Source organism: Lagenorhynchus albirostris, chromosome 1, assembly GCF_949774975.1.
Source record: "Lagenorhynchus albirostris chromosome 1, mLagAlb1.1, whole genome shotgun sequence".
Lineage (NCBI taxonomy): Eukaryota > Metazoa > Chordata > Mammalia > Artiodactyla > Delphinidae > Lagenorhynchus > Lagenorhynchus albirostris.
Window position 1 is genome coordinate 15,339,654 of NC_083095.1, and position 16,991 is coordinate 15,356,644.

At 40.3% G+C, this 16,991-nt stretch overlaps 1 protein-coding gene across 3 annotated transcripts in view; it reads left to right on the forward strand.

The window, feature by feature from the left end:
- The window catches only part of PTPN21 (protein tyrosine phosphatase non-receptor type 21), a 67,460-nt gene that overhangs the window by 27,297 nt on the left and 23,172 nt on the right, over positions 1-16,991 (forward strand). For all 3 annotated transcript variants that reach the window (XR_009535669.1, XM_060124205.1, XM_060124278.1), the window contains 8 exons: positions 2,011-2,180; positions 5,622-5,719; positions 6,971-7,038; positions 7,835-7,905; positions 9,930-10,017; positions 10,407-10,495; positions 12,236-12,323; positions 13,073-13,152. Coding sequence is in view for 2 of the 3 variants with exons in the window: in XM_060124205.1 (XP_059980188.1) it covers positions 2,011-2,180; positions 5,622-5,719; positions 6,971-7,038; positions 7,835-7,905; positions 9,930-10,017; positions 10,407-10,495; positions 12,236-12,323; positions 13,073-13,152 (752 nt within the window). In the remaining variant the exon portion in view is untranslated. The remainder of the gene's footprint in view (positions 1-2,010; positions 2,181-5,621; positions 5,720-6,970; positions 7,039-7,834; positions 7,906-9,929; positions 10,018-10,406; positions 10,496-12,235; positions 12,324-13,072; positions 13,153-16,991) is intronic.

The following is a 16,991-nucleotide window of genomic DNA, read 5'->3' on the forward strand; positions in this document are numbered from 1 at the left end:
CATATGACTATCTCCTACATAACACTGGAGGGGGGCGCTGTGCTGTAGTGCAGTGATTTTCAAACTTTAAAGGGTACGAGAATTACTTGAGAGTTTAATAGCTCTGTAGGGCTCACTGCTCTCCAGGTAATTCTGGTAGAGGTGGTCCAAGGACAGCACTTGGAGAAACACTGGTTTTAGAGTTTAACACACACAACAAGTATCTATTTGATAAGGTAATGGGGGTGATTTAATCTATGATATTGTTGTAGTTCTTGGAACAGAACCTGGTCCAACATAGTAGATGTCCAAAATATTCCATTCGTATGTGATGACTTGGGTGGCAACTGAGAAGCGGAGAACATTCATTCTTTCATTCAAAATTTACTGAATTCCTGCACTATTCTAGCTGTTTGTGTATAAAGGGAAAATGGATACATTCCTCACTCTTGTTGAGTTTCTTTGATTAATAGACTCATTTTAAAGGTATGGTTCTTTCTTTGTAAAAACTTGTAAGATGAAATTATTAATATTGAGGACATGTTTTGTTTTGTTTTGTTTTTTGCGGTACACGGGCCTCTCACTGTTGTGGCCTCTCCCGTTGCGGAGCACAGGCTCCAGACGTGCAGGCCCAGCGGCCATGGCTCACAGGTCCAGCCGCTCCGCGGCATGTGGGATCTTCCCAGACCGGGGCACGAACCTGTGTCCCCTGCATCGGCAGGCGGACTCTCAACCACTGCACCACCAGGGAAGCCCCCTGAGGACATGTTTGAATATTGAGGTCACTTTTTCTCTGTAAATTAAAAACTCATTTTTTTGAGGATTACAGGTTAAAGAAATGGCCTGAGTGTTAGTTCTTGTTTTATTGTTGCTCTAAAGCTATATTATCCAGTATAATGGCCACTAGATGTTTGCGGTTATTTAAGTCAGTTAAAATTAAGTAACATTGGGGATTTGGTGCCTCAGCTGCACTAGCCACATTTCAAGTCCCCAGTAGCCACATGTGTGTTATACTGGAGAGTGCAGATACAGAGCAGTCCCATCATCGTAGGAAGTTCTATTTGACAGTGTTACTCTAAGAATCTAGAACAAAGCAGTGATTTTTCCATTGCCTTGATCTGTAAATGGATTTTTGAGGTAAATATTAGCAGTGGCCTGAGGCTGTCATTTCAACCCTTAAGTGCATTAGCACTTTTTCAGATGGACGAGGCCCAGGGTTAGGATTGATTTACTAGAACAGTTTATTACACAGCAACTAAGATTTGAATGCTCATATCTGGGCATTTTTCTTAAACCTCCGAGTAAGACACTTAAGTTATTTTACTGCTTTAGGTATATAGCTTTTCTCATGGTGTGTGTGTGTGTGTGTGTGTGTGTGTGTGTGTGTGTGTGTGTGTGTGTGTGTGTGTGTGTGTGTGTGTGTGTGTGTGTGTGTGTGTGTGTGTGTGTGTGTGTGTGTATTTACCTCCACAGCATTACAGTTGCTTAAATTTGTATCTAGTGAACTTTGCGGGGGGCAAAGAAAAGTTGCAATTACATCTTTATTACTAGAATTTTTGGTATTTACATGAAATAATTTATTCATAGATGCCAAATTTGAGCGTAGTGACAAGTTGGATTAACACTAGTCAGAATTCAACTAGGTCAAACCCCAGTTATGCTTATTATAAAATATTAATTACGGTAATGTAGTATTTTGATAATTTAAAAACTAAACATTTTACGTTTTTTTGTTGAACTTATGTAAAATCCTGTAGCACCTGCTGCATTCTGATGTCTAGACATTTTTCTATGCAGGGTTCAAGAAACAGTCTGCAAGCGTAACCGACTTTTCGCCTCTATTTCCTGAATGAGTATCTAGGTAGAGATAGGTCTTGCCTCCTTTTTTTTTTCCCCCCTTCGGCTTTTGCTGTGGTCCCTTTCTGAGAAGAGAAGCAATAGGAGACGGTCACTTGGTCCCAGGTCATGGATTAGAGCAATTAAATCCTTTTGTACATTTCTGCTTCCTTCAGTGATTCTCCCTCTTTCCAGATCACTTACTTCAGCCTCTGGTACTACAACAAGCAAAACCAGCGCCGGTGGGTAGATTTGGAAAAACCTCTAAAGAAGCAGCTGGATAAATATGCATTGGAACCTACCGTCTATTTTGGAGTGGTGTTTTATGTGCCTTCAGTTTCACAGCTGCAGCAGGAGATTACCAGGTAAGAAATAATGTGCTGTTTGTTTCTAGGAAATCCAGTGAAATTAAAAAGGTGAAATTAAGGTTGGAGTCAGGAGATAAGGCTAAACTTTGCCCTCTTGCCCCTGCATTTTTAGCCTCAGTATTACGTGGAGGTGCTGGTATGTGGTGTGTCACAGTGCTTTACTGCATGTTGCATGAGTTATGGGTTCACGGGTATGAAGGAATGATTCAAAGGAAAAATGATGTTTTTACCCTGGCTGTGAACTCTTCTTGTAGTGATGTCACCTTTAATGTTTTTGTTGAGTTTTTTCTGACCTTTGTAACAATGAAATGAGAGAGGAGATTTAAAAAAAATTGTCACAAAATCTGCGTTTACTCCTCAAGGAAATGTGTAGAAGGGTCCTTCTAATTCTGACACCAGTAGCCATAGTATTCTGTACATAGGTGTGGGGCAAAGGGGAGGTGGGGGAGGTGTTTGAGATCAGAAAAGTTTGGCCAATAAGTGCACTTAAAAGGGACAAAGGCAGCAAGGGTAGAATGTATTAAGGAGTGGGATAGAGGAACTAAATGTTCTTTTTTTTCTTGGCAATAACAAAAGAAAAAACAAGGGATCAAATTTGGATTCTTTTTTTTAATTGAAGTACAGTTGATTTACAATGTTGTGTTAATTACTGCTGTACAGCGAAGTGATTCAGTTATATATACATATATATATATGTATATATATACACATTGTTTTTTTAATATTCTTTTCCGTTATGGTTTATCATAGGATATTGAATATAGTTTTCTGTGCTATACAGTAGGACCTTTTTGTTTATACCAAATTTGGATTCTTGAGCCTGCCTTTCACATTCTTCAAAATCCACCATTACCTTATCTTTTTAACCCCATTTAACATTACTTTCGAGCCAAGCTGGACTACTTCTAGTGTGCTGAACATGCTGCATGCCTTTTCACCTTTGTGTCCAAGACCTTTCTTTCATAAATATGTACTGGAATCCTGTTCATCTGATTTTAGTTCAAAAGGCACCTCCTCCATAAAGCTTCTGTGGTCCCTCAGGGTGGAATGAGTCTTGCCTCCTCCAGACTATTCTAGAATTTGCTTGTACTTACGATGGCAGTTGTCACAGCCTTTCACTACAGTTATGTTTGTACGTGTCTTTTCCTTAGATTTTAAACCCATGTTTTCTTTAACTTTGCCTTTCGCATAATATCTAACACAATGCCTTGCAGATAGTAAGAACCTGGTACTGCCCTGTGTTTGTGGAGTATTCTTTTTAAGTACTGAGTTCAGAGTTAATTTTTGGAAGAAGGTGGATAACCAAAGAAGCTAGAAACAGGTTGTAGGGATAAGCATGAACTGGCTATAAAACAGATCTGAGACATAAATATTGAAGAGAGAAGTAGAAGCCAGGAGGAGTAAACAGTGACTGACCACTTTGGCTCATTTATTTAAACATTTATTGAAGATATAATATGGTATGTGAGAATTATATTGGTTACTGTGGGAGATGAATATATAAATGGATATACTTTACTCTTACTCTGGAGGAGTTGCTCACAATCTGGTAGAACTGACAGTCTATGTAAATGAACAATTATAGTATATTATGATAATACATGCTTTAATTAAAGCACTGGATTCCTAGGGGTGGGATGTGGGGAACATGAACAGGGTGTAAAGAAGTTGACTTTTCACTTGACTTTACAAGGTATTTTCTAGTTAGCGGGAGTAGCTTGTGCAAAGTAGGGGGATAGTAAAAGCAACTGATGTTTTCAGGAAATTTCAGACATTACTTCGAGGGGAGAACGGAGACTTGAAAAAAGGAATGTCCTAGTCATAAAGTCATAGATCAACAGGGGCAGACATTTTTGAATTTTAATGGACGGGAATGATGAAATGTGCATTTTACAAAGCACCCATCATGGAGGGTAGATTATAGGTGACAAGACTATAGGCAGGAGACCAGTTAGGAATGTATATGCCATAATCTAGGCATTAGTCTAGAGGGTGGACCTGCTTTCCAGTGATTTGATTTAAGGAAAGAACCAAGAATATTTAGAGTGGAATATGTGGACAGCATATTCAATAGATAGACTTCTTTAGGTGTTTGAAAGGAGCTGCCTGGGAGAATGTTTCAAGGTTTCTTCTTTGACAAGATCTCAGAGCTACCAGCATTCTGTTTGCTGATTGAGGGAAGTCTGTGGGTTCTACTAGCAGGTGGAAGGGGATAAGTGGGATCTAAATCCTTGTTTAAAAGGATGGTGTTCTGGTCAAGCTTTTTGGTAACAAAGAATGGAAACCTCAAAGGTAGCTAAAATAGGATGATGTAAGGACATATGAAATGATTAAAAGGGTGGGCTCTCAGGGGAATTCAAATGTGAACTGTAACTGGGTTGAACCTCACAGATGTCAAACCTGGAAGAGATTCTGGATTCAAGATGGTTCTATAGACCGTATTGGCAGAGAGTTGATGGATCTTCGTTCAGCACCGTATCCCCAGCATCTAGAACAATGCTTGATGCATAGTAGGCCCTAGTAATTACCTAAGTGAAAAAATAAGAGGAAGGCAGAATAAATCTTCACTATAGAGCTTATGGAAATGGAGAAGTGATACAGGTGAAATACCGCTGACTGGCTGGAAGTAGATGATTGCTGATAATAGTATCAGTTGTTTATTAAGTACCAGCTATGTTCTAGTATTATGCCGAGAGCTTTACATATATTCCTTGATATGTTCAGCCTTGTGAAGGGGTGACAGTGCCCTCATTTTACTAGAGATAACTTAAACCCACAGATTATGACTTGCCCAGGTTCATGCAAAATGCTAAATCAGAGATCTGGAATTTAACCTAGGTCTGCTTGACTAAAGCTTGTGCTGGTAACTAATACCCTATATATTGACAACATAAACAGAAGTAAACCCACATCCCAAGAATATTAAGAAAGCATTTTAGAAACTATTCTTTTTGGTATTTCATCAAAGAATATTTTAATATAAGGCTGGTCTGAAATGTCCGGAACCATTTTTTTTCTGGCTTTACTGTCCAGGGCTAGGAAAGTCTTACATCACCAAGTTACGAGTCAGTTTCTAAAGTAAAAATTGCCCATTGATTCTCTATGTCTCCAACGAAAAAGGACAAAACTTAGAGACTTTTACAGGGTATAAGACAGATGACCAGCTGTCTTCTCAATGGTTGTAGCTTGTAGCTTTCAAATAACTACAATTAAGGATAAGTAACTCAATAAATTGATTATATTGTGTGTGTGTATGTGTGTGTGTGTGTGTGTGTCGGTATAGATATGGTCAAGGATGTTCCTGTCATTCTTCGAAATCGTCTGAGCTTAAGGTTTTGGCTAGTTTATGCTCCTCTACCAAATTATGATAAAATGCATTGTGTCTCAAGTGGAGGTAATACTGATATTGACTTTTAAAAATTGACCTTTTTTTTATAGGTATCAGTATTATCTGCAGCTGAAGAAGGATATCTTGGAAGGAAACATTCCTTGTACATTAGAACAAGCAATTCAGCTAGCAGGCTTGGCTGTTCAAGGTAAATAATGGCACTTGATCATATAATAGATGTATCAGATTAAAATGTATGTTAAACAGAAACAGCAAGGGATTCTTAAAGTAACTGACTTTATAGAAAATAACTACTATAAAGCAGTTTTTTATATTAGTGAAATATTCTGTTATCTAAGGGGCTTCCTTGTGGGGAAAAAAATGAGTTTGGATTACTTCAGTGAAATACGAGACTTCTGGAAGGTTAAGCATGTTACGTCAACAGAGCACACAGACCAAAAATAGAGAGGAAATACACACATATGCACACACATGTATAGCATTTAATAAGCTGTGTATTCCTTTAGTTCAGGAACTTGATCTGCTGCTAGCTAATATTTTCAGAAGAAAGATCAATGTGGTTGATGAGGTTACGTTCGCTTATACTCTAAGCGTACGTCATTTGTTTGGTTTCTCAGTTGTCCTAGGTTATAGAACATCGTCAATCATAATAGATAGTTCTGCATTTCACAAGTATTTTTGAATTAACTGTCATTTTTCACATGTCTAATCTATATGTATTTACATGTATGTAATATACTTTGGAAAGACTTCTGATGGGGCATTATTTCAAATGATAACTGGCATTTACTCTTGGGAATTGAAATTTAATCAGAAGCATCATTAATAAAGTTCCATCAGATATTAGCAGGCATGGAGACATATGTCATTTCTAGACAAATAAATGCCTGATACACATGGAGCCACATTCCTGTTCAAGGTACTTTGAAGCTTCCTAAGTGTCGTCTTTGGCTTTAAGAGTTAGTTTTTCCTAAGCTTTTTGCTGAACTATCAATGTTTTGAACAATTAAAAATTTCTAAACAAATACATCTTGCTGTAACATATTCAGATGATCTAGTTCCTTTCCCTAGAGATAATCACTACCATGAATGGTTTGGTTTCTTCCTGACATTTTTCTGTGCATAAGTAAGCATACAGGATTACAAAGTAGGTTTTGTTTGTTTTTTAATGACAAAAAAAGAGATGGTTTATATATAGTCTGTAACTTGGCTTTTTTCACTTTATTAAAAGGCATTTTTTCCAAGTCAAGACACATGAATCTACCTAATTAATGTTTTTAAAAAGGTATTTTTAAAGTATACACTTCATAAGCTATAAGGCAAATTTGACTTCTAAATCATAAGCACATCATCTTTATACTGCATATTGAATTTCGTTCTGCATGTTTTGCTTCCAGTTAAGCATAACTGACATGTGAATATTTGTCATTTTATATAGCTGATTTTGGTGACTTTGATCAGTATGAATCCCAGGACTTTCTTCAGAAATTTGCCTTGCTTCCTGTGGTAAGAATTCTTTTGACATTGGGCCTTTTTAAAAACAATTTATTTCCATACCCTTAATATTCCCTGAAATGAAGTCCATATAGTAGACTTACTAGGCGGGAATAGAGTTTAAAAAATCAATTTCCTCTTATAAACAGCTCAAGTGTAAATGCTTTGCCTGTTGTCTTCTGGCCCTTGTAAACCCACAGAAACAGAAGGGTCTGTGGTCATTGGACTGCAGCCAGAGAAATTCATTTTGTGTTTGGCTGTGAGTCTAAAGAGAGGGACAGGTTTCCAACTTCTGTGGAACCACATAGAGGTTTTGCTTTTAACTGAAGGCTCAAAACCTGACAGAGTTATGTTGAAATGGATTTGGTTTCTCATCAGCAAATTGAAGAGTAGATGACAAAAAGATACTGCCTTCTACAGTTTAAAGTCACTACTGATGGAACTGACAGGGAAACTGTGTGTTGGAACAACTACGGGAGGTGGTACGCTCTTCCGAGTGTCTACACAACCAGCCAGGGAATGCACAAGGTGTTATGTGCTGGGCTTGGAACTGGCTGATGACGTTACCAAACTGAAATAACTCATCTGAAACTTTCTCTGGGATGAATTGAGAAGGCAGGGCAAGTGTTTTGGCTCCTGAGCAGAAGCCACGTAATTCCTTAGAAAGATCATGATTATATCCTTAAGCAAAGCTCGCACACATTAACACTAGCCCTAGTTTTGCCTGCTGGTGGCAAGAGTCAGTAACGTTCCTTCTAAGAAATTTGGGTGATTTGTTTGCATACTTACTGCAGTATGTTTTTTCCAGGAGTGGTTACAAGATGAAAAAGTATTGGAAGAAGCAACCCAAAAAGTGGCCTTACTGCATCAGAAATACAGGTAACGCTGAGAAGGGGAAATAGGTTAGAGCTAATGCCTGTTTGAATTTGAACCATGCATCGACACCATTAAATTTGGAACTTTACTACTGCTGCTGCTACTACTGCTAGTTACCAGGAGCCAACCTTTGCAGAGCTCTCACAGCGTGCCAAGTGTTCTTATGAGCACTTACCCATATTAACTCATTTATTATTCATTTTTTATCATTGATGAAACTGAGGAAGTGGAAAGCTGCAGTCACTGAAGGATGACAGTTCTTCATCCCATGTCTTAAAGGTTTTGGTGGTGACTCGGTCCTGTGTAGGTTAATGCAAGATTAGGGAGACGTGTTTTCTTTTGTGATGTGGCAGATGTGATGTTTTCTTTTGTGTCCGCCCCCCTAGTCCCCCACCTTACACCTTTGGAAGCTGTGTTTCTGTCCTCTGGGGGAGCTCTGCTGAGAGCTGTGGTGCTTATTGCCCTGACCCCTGCTTCTGGGCAGAAAGTGACTTTCTTTGAGAGTGAATCTGTATGTGTTGTCCAAAAACCCTGTCCTAGAGAATGCTAGGTTTTATTCTAAACCGAATACCACGCAGTTCCAAGTACTTTATATATCATTAAATTCTTATAACCATTCTTTAAGGTAAATGTTACTATCTCCTTACAGATTGGGAAAATCAAGCTCACAAAGACTAAATAACTTGCCCAAAGTTACATGTGGTAGAGGTGGGATCTGAACCCAGGTCTGTCTAAGTATAACCTATTATTCACCCCCTCCCATTAAAAATAACCTTTTGCCTTTAATCTGTCCCCACTCAAATCCATACAGTCACTCACAAAAGATTAATCTTCCTAAAATATCACTTTTGACTTGTCTCCCCTCTTCTCCTCAAATGTTCATGAATCTCTTCTTGCTTTCCCCCAGCCTAAGTTCATTACCCCTGGGATTAAAGGCTTCCCACAAGTTGGTTAAATCCTGCCATCCCAGCTTTACCTTCTGCTGTCCAAATGAACCTTTTTTTTTTTCAGCATAATTAACCCCTCAGGCACACATCACTCTGTCTTTTGTTATTTTCACTCATTCATTTGTGCATCTCCTGAAAAGATAGTTTAGTGCTGTTATTCCGTATGAGGCAGAGTGCTCAATGCTGTGGCACAAAGATAAATAGAACAATGATCTGCCATCAAAGAATGTATTCCCTGCTTTGGCATCTTAAGGGATAGGCAGGACAGCCCACGGTAATAGTAATAGTGATACTGATAATGGGTACGGGGGAGAGGTGTGCACAGAATGTGGTGGTTCTACCCAGAGCAAGGGCATCTGACTTAGACTCAGGGCAGTCACAGAAGGTGACAAAGAAGGAGTGACATGTAGGCTGAGTCTTGAAGGGTATTAGGGATTGACCAGGTACACAAGTGGGTGATAGGTATACCAGGAAGCGGGATTAGCATGTACAAAGGCCCGGAGGCATGAGGGAATGTGGTATATTCAAAGAAATGCTGCATTTGGGATGGTCGCAGTGTGGGGTGCCTTGTGGGTGTGGGAGAGCAGCAGAAGATGAGGCTGGAGAGGCACATGTCCATGCAGTTGAGTGCCTTCCTACCTACACACCCGTTCTTGTAATTCTGTCACCGGAGCTAAGAAGGATTTCCATCTTCTAACCCTTACTTGCAGCACTTACCATTTGCAATTTAGCACACAGTGCTTAGTATTGCCTGATACTTTGGTGGTTTAGAAAGAATTCTAGCTTTCACTGAAGATTTTTTTAGGTGGTGGTTTTATTTCCTGCCTTTCCCCTTACCTGCCTAAAGTACAAGGGGTAGGATCTTACATAACTAACCCTCAGCATTCAGCACAGTGCTTTTGCATGCAGTTGGTTTTCAGTAAATACTGATGCATTGATATAACTAATCACAGATGCTTAGAAACTTGAAATGTTTCTAATGTTTTATGACAAATTGATATGTAGTTTTTTTACAAAAGCTTTTCGTAAAAAATTTTTTTAGTTTTGTGAACAATCTGACTAACTTCTTGTGGGTTGCAGAGGGCTGACAGCTCCTGATGCTGAAATGCTATACATGCAGGAGATAGAGAGAATGGACGGCTATGGAGAAGAGAGCTACCCTGCCAAGGTAAGCGTGGCACGAAGACTGGGCTTGCCAAAGGCATCTTAGTAATTCTGCCAGAAGAGCGGGGAAGCCCAGGGTTGCCCTGCTGTGCAAAGGCCAAAGAAACGTAAAAGCTGAGGTCCTTGTGACCAAAATTTTGTAGTAAAACACATTCCTGTTTTGTGCTTTGTTCTTGGAAGTGCTCTTGAAATAGAGTTCCTTAAGGAGCCCAACTCTGTTTTCATATGTATTTACAAGATGGTAGGTACATTTATGCCTTGCAGACTTTTTGCCCTCAGCATAGGTCTTCTGAACATTTCCTATCTGGGACACAAGCGTAGGGAAGTAGGTGTGGTCATTGTGGTTCTTATGCATCTGCTGCCCGAGTTTCCTTTTCCGCTTTCTCCTCTTAGGATAGCCAAGGCAGCGACATATCCATCGGAGCGTGTCTCGAAGGTATCTTTGTGAAACATAAGAATGGAAGGCCTCCTGTGATATTTAGGTATTTTTCTTACATCTTTCTGTGCACTTTCTGTGGCTCCTGTTGGTGATATTTTTTAGTACCTGTGCTAGTTATATCACTCACAAGTAAATCTCTCCCAAGGCCTCACTAGAAAATGGAAATATGCCCTCCCTAGAATAAAATACCACCTGACTGCAATGGTTCTTTTTATAAGATACTTTCTTCAAACCAAATTGTAGAAAATAGTGCTTGTAATGATGGCCTGCTTATGAAATGCTTAAAAATGTGTGACCCTTTTCTTACCATATGAAGGTCATTCTTTGTCTTGGTGTGAATTTTTCATTTGAGCTCTGGTTTCCAGGGCTATTTCTTGTGGAAACTCTAGGCCTTTCTCTGATTCTAGTTTGTACCAAAATTCCTAAAATACCAACATCTAAAGAAATTTCAATTACTTCTTATAATGTTGATTTTTCTTTTCTTGATTATAAAAAAGTGATACTATCCATTTGTGGAAATGTTGGAATGTATCTAGTAAGAAGGACAGAAAGGATATGTAGCAATGTGCTAACAGTGGCTGGCTCTGAACAATGAGATTTCAGGTGATTTAAATTTCCTTTTCAGTATCCTTTGACCCTTCATTTCCTTTGCTTTACTGTCTTTTGGGCCCTGAATCCTCCATGGTGATTAGGACCACAGAGCGTGTACCCAGCTTGGGGAGTAGATCCCCACTCCTAGGCTGTACTGCACTGGGTCAGGTGGCTCCCGTTTGGCAATTGCTCTCATGTCCCCAAGCTGCTCATCGTCTTCCGGACATGCTGAGCTGCAGGGTAGGGGGTAGAAATGGATCTGGCCTGCACCGGAAGGGCAGGGCCCTGACATTGGGAGACATCCCACCGGCTTCCTTTATCTCACTGGATAGGAAATTCTAAAATTACCTTCTTTAATATGATGCTAATAATCTTTAGGTTTAACGGTTAAGCACCAAATTACTACAAATGAATTTTATTTTAAATTTAAATAAATCTAATATAATGGAGAAGGATAAAGAGGGATAGATTTTGTTCTTCCAGACCTATTTTTCCCTTTTATAAAATTATACAGTTACGTAATAAAATGGAATATTAATATATAAAATCTGAACGTGGTAAAATAGAGTTAGAAAGTTCCAAATCGGAGTTTGAATCCTGGTGAACACACCCAGAATAGTTCACTCTTTGGATTGGAACTTTATCTTCACCCTGCACCACCAGCTTTTCAGAGCAGCTCTCCTCTAGTTTTGTGCCTTATTTTGCCCTGTATACCTGCAGAACTTAACAGTATTTGTCTGCTTCTGTGTTCTCTATCAGCCCTACCCTCCATCTGTGCCCCTTTGAGGGAAGCACTGTCCCTTACTGCTCTTAGTATCCTAGGACCTAACACAATTTCTGGTGTTATCATAGTGGGTATCTTTTAAAATGTTTGTTGAATGAGTGAAGGAGGCATTGGCAACCAGCTGAGAGTGGGATATTTGATCAAATTAGTGCAGCCAATGAGGATAAATAGATTTTACATTTTTAAATACTCTTCCTTCATTTTAGTATACATGCTTTTACTTCTTGCCACTAGCTGTTGTCACTTCAATTAGAAAATGCACGCGAGCTGATTAAAACCACTGTTTTCTTTCTAAAATGATAAACAGATAGTAGCTTATATATTAAGCTCAAAAAGGAAAAACTCATATATTCTCTTAGTAAAAAACCTTAGCACTCACACTGCCATTTGCTGTTTGTTGTTCTTTAGGTGGCACGATATTGCTAACATGTCCCACAATAAGTCCTTTTTTGCATTAGAGCTGTCAAATAAAGAGGAGACCATCCAGTTTCAGACTGTGAGTAAACATTAGGAATCTGTATGTAATGTTTTTCCTAAAACTAACACTTCTGTGTGTATGTGTGTTTGGGGGGGGTAGGATTAAAATTATATAGTATTTCATAGTTTTATAAAACATAAAATTTTATAATACTTTATAACATTTTGTATAGTAGTACTTAGCAAAAATTAGTTGCTCAGTAAATACTGTTGAATGAATGAATGAGTCTTTGGATAAATACTATCTGATTATGATCTCTAAATTAAATTTAAGGGACTATTAAGTATGGGAGAGAGTAAACACTGGTATCTTAACTTCCACTGATAAGTGAACAGCTCTTTAGAAATACCATTTCACAGTTACTTTTACTCTCTTGACAAAAGCAATAAGTCACTGAGTCATTTTGTTTAAAAATGTCTTTGAGTATCTAGTCGTCAGTAATAAAAACGTTTTATTTAAAAATGTCTTTGAGTATCTAATTGTCAGTAGTAGAAGTGGACATTTTCATAATTTTAAAATTTCTAAGTCATTTTGAAACTGTTTAATGTAAGAATCACACCGTTGAGCAGCTTTTTGTTTGTCTTCATAATCTGAGTCCTAATTACAACATTCATACGAGGGGTGCAATTTTAGAAAATGAGAGAATCCCAATGTGTGGAAAGTGACTTTGAAATAATATGTCACCCAGTTCTGTCTTGTTCTCAGATAAGCTCTGTATCAAGTTGTAGATGTGCTTTTGTTTACTTTGTGCATATTTTGTTTGCTAGGAAGACATGGAAACAGCAAAATACGTGTGGAGACTCTGTGTTGCGCGACACAAGTTTTACAGATTGAATCAGTGCAGCCTGTAAGTATACCCTGCTCACAGAAACTGTGGGAGGTGATAAGCTTAGAAGTTTTCATCTCAAACTATAGTATATCGTCTAGAAAGGCAAATTTAAAAAAGGAAAAGATAACATTTTTATAATAATCTCTTTACTTTTGGATGTCAAAATTTTATTTCTCAGTTTTAGCTTTGGACCAACCTCTAAAAACTACAGATATGCCTCTAAGATTTCTTTCAGCTAGTAACTAGAATTATTCTAATTCATGAAAGCTAAAATGGAATTTTTTTTTAATCAACATTTTGAGTAAAAAAAGGTTATTCAGCTTTTCAAGCCTTTTGAAGAATTTATACCCCTTGTTCCTAAATGTACGTTTTCCTTAGCCCACATGGGTTTCCCCCTTCTGCTGGATCATTCCCATCAGGATACAAACATGCTGTAATATTTTACCTCTTAAAAATTTTCCTTCGTTCCACATGCCCTCTAGCCACGGTGCCGTATCTCTCTTCTCTTCTACAGCTGATTTCTTCAAAAGAGTTGTATAATCTTGCTCTCTCGCCTTCCTTCCACCCCATTTCCCCACGGCACTGATGCCGCTTGTCAGAGTGACAGTGACTTTCACCCAGTGGTCATTTCAGGAGTTCTTTCACTTGACTCCTGGGCAGCACCGAAGCTCTGCTCATCCCTTCCCCCCTGCTCCCTGCTCTTCCGTGGCTGCCAGGACCCCACGCTTTCCTGCTTTTTCTCTTTCTAAGCCTATTTCTTCTCAGTCGGCTTTGCTGGTTTAATCCTCGGACCTCTTCTCATCTACACTTGTTCTCTAGGGGATTTGGCTTGACCCAGGCTTCAAAGCAGCATTGATATACTAAAGTGCACCCGACTTCATTTCTAGTCCTGTCTTCCCCCTGAGCACTTGACTTGCACACCCTACTGACATCTCTACTTGGGTGCCTAACAGGCTTCTCCAATTTGATATGCCTAAAACCAAACTCTTGACATGCTCCTCTTTCTGCCCCAGAGTCTGCTTCTTCCTACTGTCCCCCATTTCGACAGATGGCGGCACACCATAGTCACTCAGGCCCCAAACCTAGAAGTCCTACTTAATTCCTGTTGCCCTTTCATCCCACATCCAATTCGTCAGTACGCTCTGCAAGTTCTGCCTTCAAAACATATCTAAATCTGACCATTTGTACAACTCTTTCAGCTGATGACTTAGTGCTGGCTGCCATAGTTCTCGTCTGGAATACTGCTGAAGCCACCTTTTTTGGCTGCGTTGGGTCTTCGTTGCTGTGCACGGGCTTTCTCCAGTTGCAGAGAGCGGGGGCTGCTCTTCGTTGCGGTGCATGGCTTCTTCTTGTGGTGGCTTCTCTTGTTGCAGAGCACGGGCTCTAGGCACGCAGGCTTCAGTAGTTATGGCATGCGGACTCAGCAGTTGTGGCTCACGAGCTTAGTTGCTCTGCAGCATGTGGGATCTTCCCGGACCAGGGCTCGAACCCGTGTCCCCTGCATTGGCAGGCGGATTCTTAACCACTGCACCACCAGGGAAGTCCAATAACTTTAATTTTTATGGTCATTTCTTTTAAGGCTCTCAATCCAGACTGTGCTTAGTCACATTTAAAGTGATAATGCTTCTGAAGTATTGATAGACTTGTTCTCATGGTCCAGATGGGCATTTAACGAAACCGCAGCAGGCCTGGAACTGGGCAGTGAATTCTGGACATCAGGTTCAGGCTGGGGTGACCAGTGGCTCAGGAGATGGACTCTGCTTGCGTAGAAAGGAGGCCTTTGCTCCTAAGTGTCCCCTTCCCCGCTCCTCAGTCCCGATACATTGTCTAATGGTGTTTGGGGTGGCCTCATGTGAGTCCTCAAACCTTGACCTAGATGACTCTATTTTAGAATTTATAGAATGACGTGATCCATCTTCAGTCTTGCTCTCTCTCTCCACTTTCAAAGTACATTAGGTAACAATCATCTTTTTTATGTCACCCAAGCCTTAAAAATGTTAGATAACAATCTCTTTGCTTTTTAATTCATAAAATGGGGATAATGGGACTTTTACTTAACATTTCTTTAGGGTTGGAATAGGAATTAAATGAGGTAATGTCAATCTCTCAGGTGAAATGACTTCTCTCGCACTCTTCCCCACCCGAAGCCCCAGAACTGGTCATGCTATAATCGACCTCCTGAATTTATATGAGAAGAGCCTGGAAGGGAAGAGGACTCTTGAGGGGGGTCTTGGTATGGGAGGCTTTTCTCTCTCCTCTCTGCGGGGAGCGGGGGAAGGGGAGGTTGGTATCCCCCAACCTGCAAAGCCAAGTGGTAGAAGTTTCCACAGACTTTCTCTAGAGGGGGAAGTTGGATTTCTGTCACCAGTGGGCTGCTTGCTGAGCCTTGTCAGAGGGTTGGTCTGTGTTCCCTGCAGTTTACGTGTAAACTGAATATGGGTGAATACGGCAGCTGGTCTCTGTTCTGGAGACTTCTGTGATCAGGAGATTGACTGGGGTAGGCCCTCCTGGAAGGGGATGGGGTTGCCCCACTTCTTCGAGGCCTACTGCAGGGTTTGAAGAGACTGCGAGAGGCTTGGCAGAAGAGAGTGACCCCTGTCCCGTTAAAGGAAGGTCATTAAGATCAACATTTCCTAGGTATTTCCACCATCCAACATATTTTTTGTTCATCCAAAGCGCACTCCTCTGCACTAGCTAGAAATATATAAGAAAGGAAGCTCACAAAGCGAAAGTCGGATGACTCTTAGCAATTCACAGCCTTTACAGCTCAACTGGAAATGCTTAGCCATGAGCATCAACTTCAGTCCTCACTCGCTATTTCATTCATTTATTCAGCAAACATTTGGCACCCTCCTTGTGTGCCAGGCACCAGTGGTACCACGGTGTGTCGTCTGCCTCCATGGAGCCTACGAATCTGTTGAGGTTGGGAGGGGGTGAGACAGATAGTCAGCTGTTAGGGGCCTGTGCTCAGGAGTCCGACAGACCTGTCTGGTTCAAGTGCCAGTTCTGCTTATTTGCCACATGGCCAGGAGCAATTTACTTAATCTAAGGATCAGTTCCCTCATCTGTAAAATCAGGATAACTGGCCTCGTTTATGGGGTTGGTGTTAGGATCCCATGAGGTAATCAGGTATAGCCTTCAGCACTGTTTTCAGTAAGTAATACCACTTGTTTTACTTGGGCTAGCAGCCGTTTCTTATTTTGTCGTCTCCAGTACACGCATTCCAGTGGTTTTCTTTTTTTTTTTTTTCTAAGTTCTTCAGCTGCCTCAGTGTTAGCAGCACCCATCAGCATAGTAACTGCCCCAAAACACAACCAACAGTTACACCATTTTCTCTTGTGTACTAAGTTTAGGACAGCTGATCTCAGAGCAAACTGCCTTTATAAGAATATTGGCAGGAAGAAGGAGGAGGTTAGAATATTAGAACTGATGGTGTGGCTGCCTGCGTCACGGTTTGGCAGGCGGAAGACGTACTAGTTTGTGTTCAGCAGAAGTGGCCTCTCCAGGGGGCAGTGCCGCCTCCGTCCTGGGTGCCGCCAGCAAGGTGCCAAAATAGATCCCGAGTGTGGGAGTTGCCACCTGTGCTGCTAAGCTGTGCACCCTTGGATTTGGGGTTTAACACGCTTAAGTTTATTCTCGTTTCTGCTGGGCAATCCTGGACATGGTGTTGGAGGTTTCTATCAGCAACCTTTCTCCCCATCTGTGAATTTTGAATTTATAGTACTTTAAAAGTTTGGTCAGTTTACTGAGTCTCTGGACTAAATATAAACTTCAAAGGACCCAGTTGGCCTAAACAATGGAGAGTAAAGGGAAAGAAAATTTCAAGGCTACAAAATGCAGTGTCTTCAGATTCTGGA